This window comes from Chrysochloris asiatica, unplaced genomic scaffold (genome assembly GCF_000296735.1).
Source record: "Chrysochloris asiatica unplaced genomic scaffold, ChrAsi1.0 scaffold00001, whole genome shotgun sequence".
Lineage (NCBI taxonomy): Eukaryota > Metazoa > Chordata > Mammalia > Afrosoricida > Chrysochloridae > Chrysochloris > Chrysochloris asiatica.
This window is the reverse complement of record NW_006408519.1, coordinates 60,749,749-60,758,721: the sequence shown is the minus strand read 5'-3', so window position 1 is coordinate 60,758,721 and position 8,973 is coordinate 60,749,749. Positions and strand designations below refer to the sequence as shown.

General features: G+C 37.4%; 1 protein-coding gene across 1 annotated transcript in view; it reads left to right on the top strand.

The window, feature by feature from the left end:
- The window catches only part of TPD52 (tumor protein D52), a 49,724-nt gene extending 44,608 nt beyond the window's left edge, over window positions 1-5,116 (top strand). The window contains exon 9 of the mRNA XM_006830894.1: window positions 4,997-5,116. Coding sequence (XP_006830957.1) covers window positions 4,997-5,116 — 120 coding nt within the window. The remainder of the gene's footprint in view (window positions 1-4,996) is intronic.
- The last annotated feature ends 3,857 nt before the right edge of the window (window positions 5,117-8,973 follow it).

The window sequence follows — 8,973 nt, the reverse complement described above, 5'->3', positions numbered from 1 at the left end:
TAATCATGTTTCCCAACATTCTTTTCTATCCCACTTAATTGTCTATTTTACAATAGTAGGCAAGGGAAACTAATAAGTCAACCATTTTAGTACTATTTCCCCTCTTCAAACTATGCCCAGATCCCTGTATCACAGAGCCTTTATGTTCCAAGTTTGAGCATGCATCACTATTTACCTCTGTCCCACTTAGGACATGAAACCTGTCTAGTGTTCCCCTATCTATCTTGTTCTTCCACCTCCTCCCCTTTCTTGTATTGCCTTCCCCAACACCCAAACTAAACTTCCCACTCCAGCCCCACTGTTGTGGTTACCTTATATTCTGTTAACTCTTTCCTCTATTTAAGACAGTCTATTGTAAACATCTTGTAATCTACCTGACCTTTCCACTACCTGGATCTCTGTTCCTCTGTGTTTACCTTCTTTCACATTGTACTTGTTTTTGATCATAGACTGACCTCCCAGATCCTCTGTTCTTATAATTTTATTCTGTTCTTTGTTGATTGAGATCAGGGTGATCCTGCCACGTACATCATTCTCTGGTTGTTGTCTGTTCGGTTCTCAGTTCACAGAATGTCCTTTAGGATATTTTTCATAGCAGGGTTGGCTTTGGCAAAATCCCTTAGCTTTTGTTTATCTTGGAATGTTTTGATTACACCTTGTATTTGATTGACAGCTTTGCTGGGTAGAGGATTCTTGGGTGGCAGTTTTTTTCTTTCAGGGTTTTATATATATCTCCCCATTGCCTTCTTGCCTGCATGGTTTCTGTTGAGAGGTCTGAGCTTACTCTGGTTTGCTGGCCTTTGTATGTTAACACTTCTCTTTTCCTTAGCTGCTTTCAGGATTCTGTCCTTATCTTTTGAATTTGGAGAGCTTGATTATTATATGTCTTAGTGATTGTCTTCCTGGGGTTTGTTGAGCTTCTTGAATGCTTATCTTTTCACTTTTCAGAATGTTAGTACACTTTTCTTCCAGTAGCTCTTCAACTATCTCCTCTGTGGACTTGTGTGATTCTTCCTGTTCCAGAATGCCAATAATTCTTACGTTATTCCTCTTCATGTTGTCCAACATGAATCTTAGGCCTTCTTCAGATATCCTTTTTTTTGTGTTTGCTCTTCTATCTTAGTACTGTTGAGAGATTTATCTTCTAGCTCACTAGTTCTGGCTTCTATCTCTTCAATTCTACTCCTTTGCCCTTTCAGTGTATTGTCCATTTTTGGTATTCTATTATTAAAAAGACCTCTTTCTGTAGGTTTTGAATTGTTTCCAATGCTGTATCTATCTAATTTGATTGTTCCTGTAGCGCTTTCCTGACTTCCTCCTTATTTTTTTCAACTCCATTGTATAGTGTTTTGATACATTTTATAATCATTTTTCTGAATTCCTTCTCTGGCATTTCCAAAGCCTGCCCGTTGTTCAGTATGGAGTGTAGGTCTACTTCCAGCTCATTTGTATCAGTTACTTTATCTCGTTTCTGGACATGTGCTGATATGGTCATCTGCTTGTGTTTTTTGGGACTATTCAGGAGTTATCTGTGGCCTTAATACTTAGATGGCTGTGTATTTTGGTATTTTTTAAGCTTTCTGACTGCCTCCAGGTAGATGTGATCAGGAGATGGGTTTCCCTTTTCAGTCTTCTTCCTGAGAAATTTCAAGATGCCACTCTTGGTCATTGTGATGTAACTCAGGATTTAACTTTTGGCCTAGTTCCTTTTTATTCTGCCAGTCCCGCTCCACAATCCCTGTTCAGGCCTTTTCCCTAGTGATAAACATTTCAGGGCCGGCGGTGGTCATTTTGCACTGCCGTTTGGTTTTAAGTGGAAACTGTCACTTTAAATTTCTAGGAGATCTGTGTGCATGCATCATAGATCTCTCCAGCGGTGGGATTGGGGTGTCCACTTGCTCAGGTACCCGCTCTAGTCACCAGAATGGAAGTGCACAGACAGCGAGAGACCAATGAACAGATACCAAAGTAAAAAGAATGTCCACACCTTTATCTCCGTGATCTGTCAGGCGTCCGAGGCTGCTTTGATCCTTCCCCCGCTTGGTCTTGCCCAAGATGGCGGCTCCAGGAGCAGCTGAGCATCTTGAATTAGAAAACAATGGATTTCTTGCTTCTGCTACAAATTCCTCTAGCTGTAAGCCTTCCAACTTTCTAAATATTCCTTTTTAAGTGGTTCAGAGATCTGGCACCGTCTCCTGAGCCTGCTTGGTCCAGTATTCTGTGTTGTTGTTAATGGAGCTCCTCACTGCACGTCTACAGGATCCACCATCTTGTTTGTTCTCCCCTTCTACAAACTTTTGAAGCCCCTTCATATGTCTTATAATGGACAGTGTTTAAGCCTCCTCAATCATTGGAAATTTACAATCATTTAAAATAATGCCATCATGGCGATTATTGAAGACTCATTGTTTTACTTATGTCTTTGATTTGAATGGAGAGAAACTATTTGTCATAATTACTAATTTCATATTTTGTAAATTGTATTTGGAGTCTTGGTGTGCCACTGTAGGATAAGCACTGGACTGCTAACTGTATAATCAGTGGTTCAAATCCACCTTCCGCTCTTCAGAAAACCTTTTCAGGGGTCAGTCTGAGTTGAAATCGGCTCATAGGCACTTAACAACAGCATCAACTGTTATCTTCATGATGATACTCAAAACTATAGAATCACCAACTCTCAGGACTACAGGCCACCTGAAAGCCATTTAATTCTCATTCACTGCTAACTGTCTCTCTCTCTCTAGAATTGGTACTAGTTTGTGGTTGAATTTGTACTAGTTTGTGGTTGATGCTGTATAATGTCCCCAGGGATGGATTGGGAAAAAAAAAAAAAAAAAATGCAATAAAAGCCCTTACACTTCTCTCTCTCTAAGCTAACTCTGATAATTATGGTAGTTGTATATTAAGGATTAAACTCTATTGTGAAAGCCTCTTGACTAGGTATCGGATAAATATATAATTTTTTAATGTATAGGGCATTAAATAAGCTTTCTGAAAACTATGCATTATCCACACTGTTTAAAAATAGTCTCTGAAAGTGATAAAATATACTTGTGATATTAAATTTTGCTTAATTGCATTTATATTCCGTTAAACACTGGGTCTCTATGTAAGTAACTGTAGTTTTGATTGCTTCATGTATTGAACATCTGCCATGTGTACCAGGCAGTAACTGTTAAGCACTGGAGATACTGGAGGGAGACAACAAACTGTTTCTGTAAAATGTTCAAACAGTCAAATGATCAATGAAAATGAAGGGAAACTTTATGAAGGGAAAGTCTAGGGTGAAATGAGCACATATCGCAGAACTCCTGGCTAGATTGGCAGGAGGGAGAGCACACACAGGGAAGGACTCTTAGGGGATGTAATCATATAAATTGAAACCTTTAGGTTGATGGGAATATTTGAAACTTTGGGACCCATTTGCGGAACACTGGGAAATTTGTGTTGGGCAATTTGAGGGGTGTGGTGTTGTAGTATAAGTTCTGGACTATTAACTGCAAAGTCAGCAGTTCAAATCTACAAACTGCTCTTGGAAACCCTACACAGAGATTCTGTGAGTCAGAACTGACTCGATGACACACAACAGCAGCAACACTACCATTTAAAAGGAGCCCTAATGCACTGGACTGCAAAGTCAGTATGAATTGCAAGGGTGGTGGCTCAGACTCACCAGCTGCTTCTTGGAAACCCTATACAGGGTTGCTTGGAGTTGGAACCGACTCATTGGCCCTTAACAACAATAGTAATAGCACTCTGAATGACGTGTTGGACTGCTACCTGCAAGGTCAGCGATTCAAACCTCCCAACCAGTCCAAGGGAGAAAGATGAGGTTAAAGATTTACAGTCTCAGAAACCCTACGTAGGATCGCTATGAGTCAGAATTCACTCAGCAGTGGGTTTACTAGTAAATGAAGTTAAACAAAAAATAGAGATAGGACTAGTAAGGGGGAGGAGTTCTTCAGTTTAGAACATGTTCAGTTACAGATTCTTAACATTTTCTTATGGTTAAGGAATGTGTTTTAATGAATCTAGTAACTATATTGGATATGCTATGCAAACAGTTCAGAAGTACTGCTTGGTTTTGAATGGAAGACCAGAAAGAGTGAGAAGGAATTCCACTTAGTTTCTAACTGTTAACTAGTCTCTGGCTACTCAAGGTTAAAAAGCAAGGTCAAATTCAAGTTCCACTATGAACTTCTTGTACTCTTGACTATTGACTGGTTTGTTACTGGTAGCCAGCTGTCCTGTTGGTCAGTCATGAGCTGTAATGTGGTGAGAGAACATAGATCAGATTGGTAAGAATAAGTGACATGTTAGGTGTAAGGACTTTGAAAAGCGTAAAATACTGTACAAGCACAAGGCAGATACATTTATTCAAACTAATGTTTATGGACACTTCAGGTCAGATACTTGAGAGTAGTGCTTCCAAACATTTAATGGTTATCATGGTTAATCACCTTGGGATCTTGTTGACCTGTAGATTTCAATTTGGTTTGTACTAGGTGGTGGGCTGGGTACCTGGGAGTCTGCATTTCTAACAAGCTCTCAGGTAATGTTGATTCTGTAGACCTTTGAACCACACTGTAACAAAGGGTCAGAAAGCTTACATTGTAACTGGGAAATATATGTATCCATTTGTTTTTCTACTTAATATTTATGAATAAGTATAGCTGAATGAACAATTTGATGAAATATAAAGTGTTTTTCAAGTATAAAGAGAATCCATTAGGTATTTTAAATTAATAAGTCTTAAAAAGTTATTTAGACAAAGTTCCGTGTGAAGAACAACTAGCAGGTAGGAGGAAGAGAGTGTAGGGTGCGATTTATCAATCTGAGTATTTGAGCAGAGAAAATTACAGTTTTGTTATTAAATCACTGAGCTCGTTGATTTCTGATATATTTGTTCTTTAAAGTAAAATTGAGTTAACTTTTATACATAGACAGCTAAATTTATGTTTCATGATTTTTTTTCCTTTTTGAAATTTTTTTTAAGTCTAAAGTAGGGGGAACCAAGCCTGCTGGGGGTGATTTTGGAGAAGTCTTGAACTCAACAGCAAATGCCAGTGCCACCAGTACGGAGCCTCTTACTGAGCAGACCCAGGAGACCCCGTGATTCCTCCCCTTGTTCTGCTACCCACTGCCAGATGCTGCAAGGGAGATCCAAGCACATCTTGTCAACATTCATTGCCATGCATTTCTACCAGATGTGCTTTCTTCAGCTTTAGATATGCCTTTGACCAAATAATTTGTGAGTTTAAAAAAAAAAAAAAAATTAAATATCTTCTCTTCTGTCCCTGGAAAACATCTTTTAATATACACTTTAAAGCCTTGCATTAAGACACCACCATCAAAAGTACCTTGGAAATACTAGAGTGATCTCCAATGTTGCCAGGCCATTCCAGTTCCTTCCTACATTACACAATTGCTCTGGATCTGGATGTCAGTTTAATCTTTGTCTTCTGTAAAATCCCCTTCCCCTCATTGATTCTCTGTATATTTGATTCCTAACTAAAATTGTTCCTTTAATTTTTCCAAATTATGGTTATTAAAAGTTTTGGCATAGTATTCTTTACCTTTAAGGGAAGAACTGTCAGCTACCAAAAAAAAATTATTTTGAATAAACACTGATTTTGAAAAAGGTACTTATCTTCTAAATATTATGAATACGCTGGACTAAATAAATCAGTTCTACATCCAAATTGGTATAGTTTTGTAAGTGATAAAATGCACAGAAATTCAGAATACTAGGTGTCGTGAGAGTGAGACTCTGTATTTTTTGTTTATCTTCAAATGACAGCAGAGAATTTTAGTGTATTGTTTATCGTGGCACTTGTATCAATTAATTCTTCATCAGATTAAAATCTTAATTTCAGAGGCAAATTCACAAGATAATATTCAGAACAAAGTATATTGTAGTATCTGTCCATAGGTTAAAATATGAGTTTTCTTGTTAAATGTTTAATTCAGAAACCTGACATTTTTTAGCTGTAAAAATGCTCAAATCAGTCACATTAGGAAAAAATATTGCTGTCTGTTTGATTCATTTAGCACCCTTTACCAAAAGAAGCACACAAAGTTACAAAAATAATCACGACATTTTTTTCTACTAAGGAGTTGGTGATTAACTCCTGAATCTGAGGATGTAATGCATTCAACAACCCGGCCCCCACCCCCCAAAAAAGCACCCAACTCATCACTTCCGACTTACTTCTTTTCATTGTGATAAAAACTATAAATGATATTGTAGACATTGCCCCCTACTTTGAAAACTGAGTGTTAGGGTTGAATGAATGAAAGCCTCTGGCATGTCTGTCTAGAGGCCAAGGTACTCTCTTAATTCTAGTAACTACTGATCACCATCTTTTCCTTTGTTGTTCTGGCCTACAATGTTGTATTTATTGTTTATCAAGTTGTGATTGTTTATTATTATTTATACCAAATATGAATTGCCAAGCTTGGAATGACCTAGAACATTTTTTTAAAAGCATGATTAGATGATTTACTTTAGGATCAATTACCTTATAAAAACCAAATTTGAAAAGCCACAGTGTTGATTATTATAAAATAACACTACCATTCTTGATCACTAGAGCTTTGTTGTTAGCACTTTAGATGCAATTGAAACTCTGCTAAATTACATGTAAAAAGCTTAATAAATTTTGTGTATCAGTAGTGTAGGTCTCAATCTATATTCTGAGACTAGTGGTCTGAAAATAGCTTGTTGCATTAAAGAATCACCTGGTGTCTATGCTAAACATGAAGGCAGTTTTTTGTTTGTTTGTTTGTTTTTAACCATCAGCTTGAAATCAATCACTGCTTACTGGTATCAGACTGAAATACTCTAAATATTAATTTCCTTCTAGAGGCTTTAAAGCTGGTTACTGAATCATTAAGAATGGTTCTGTAGAACGGTCTTTTTATAAAAATCTTGGAATGATTCAACATAACTGTCAAGTTATTCTTGTATCAGCCTTTCTTATTGGAGCCCTAGTGTGACACTATAGGGTAAGCATTGGACTGCTAATCACAAAGTTAGCAGTCAAAATCCACCAGCTGCTTCTTGGAAACCCTGTATAGGATCGCTGAATTGGAATAACTTGACAACACTTAATAACACCAACAGTCTGATAATGGAGTCCTGGTGTGGTGCTGAAGGATAAGCACTGGACTGCTAACCCCAGGATTGGAGGTTCAACCCCACCAGCTGCTTCTCGGAAACCCTGGACAGGGTCACTATAAGTTGGAACCAACTCGATGGCACTTAACAAGGAAGTCTTACAAGTTTTTCATTTTTTTGATCCCCAGCTCTTCATCATATTTTCTCTGGATGTCCTGACCAGTTTCTGTATTTTCCACAAAGCATAATGGAGTGAGATCACAGTTTAAGTTAGGTGAAGTATCTTCAAATCTCTTTACTGTCCATATAAAAGAAACACAATAGAACTGGGGCTGAGAATTACGATGTCGGTGTGTCCTGCATACAGTTGTCAAAGGAGAAACTGGATTCACTTTTCTAGGCATTTGCCTACCCTAACTAGAAATGACATGATTTTAAATGATTTATTTTAAAGCACTCTGTCCCTTCAAGAAGTATAATAAGTAGAGTGTGGAGAAATCTAGAAAAATTAACGTATAGATTTAGAAATATTCAAAATTACTTTTGTGGCAGATTCAATATTATGAATTCACAGATACTTAAAAATTGTGAACTAGCAGTCACTGAGAATACCAGACAGAGGTTTTGTTTACCTTGTTTTATTTTGTATTTGGCACCAAAAGAAAACAGAAACTTGAGAGTGAAATCCCAGATCTTTAAGGACCCAAGAAAATGTGTCATTAAGAGAAAATAACTTTGAAAAGAGAAACTTTGAAAAGAGATTCTTTTTTTTTTTACAAAGGAATATCCTTAATTTAGTGAGTTTGTTGGGAAGAGAAGCAGGAATTCTCATGCTTATAAGGCCAAAGTAATGAACGGAAGAGAACAGTAATCCTTAATTAGATTATCCTCTTAACAACTCAAAAGTAAACATTGAAATATCAGGGGGGAAACATGTTTAATTTGAGCTCATTATTTCTGGATATGTTCATCAAGATATACACACTGTTGATTATTTTTTGTTTTGTATAGTATTTGGAAACAATAAAAATTCTATAATTTGGGTATGGATATTTTTGTGTGTTTACTGTGCATTATAAACTTCTCTCCAGATGTTCTATATTTTGGATGTGGAAAGGTCCATATTGTGTTGTGTTCCTATTTTACAGATGCTGCTGCAGAGGTAAAGCTAGAATTTGAACTAGTTTCAACCATTTCCTTAACCTCTATCATTACTACTGTCATTTTGTGAAAGCATACTAACACTTTTCAAGCTATAAAGTAGAGGTCTGTGTTTTTGTTCAAGTGAGAATAAAGGTACAGTGAGAAGAAGTAGATCCCTGAATCCTTGAGGCACCAGGACAATGTGGAAACACTGCTGTTATGTAGACGTTACTGTTGACACTTGTGCAGACAAGCATGTAAGAAAAGGGTACCCCCTTGTGGACTTGCTCAGTCCTGTATAGTCTCATTTGAAAGAAGGAAATCCGAAAACCACATAATGCTTCTGATGCTCTACTAAAGTCATAATCAGAAGTCAGTTGATGCAAATTTACTTTGTTTTATCTTACATTGCATTCTATTACGAAATATTAGTGTCTATACAATTTGATGAACTTAACCTACACCTATGGATGCAGTAGCTCACAAGAGGGAACAAATCTTTATAACAAGGATCATTCCCACCCCCTCCATACACAGAGTAGACAGGGATCGGCACCTTGGACATTGGCTACCCAAAATGTGTGTGTGTGTGTGTGTGGGGGGGGTGCTACAAAGGCAAGAAGTGACTGGCTTACAAGCTTTCAAGAGGGAACCTAGAATGAGGGCGTAGAGGAAAGTAGACTCTCCACTGAGTAGTATCCAATCTGTCT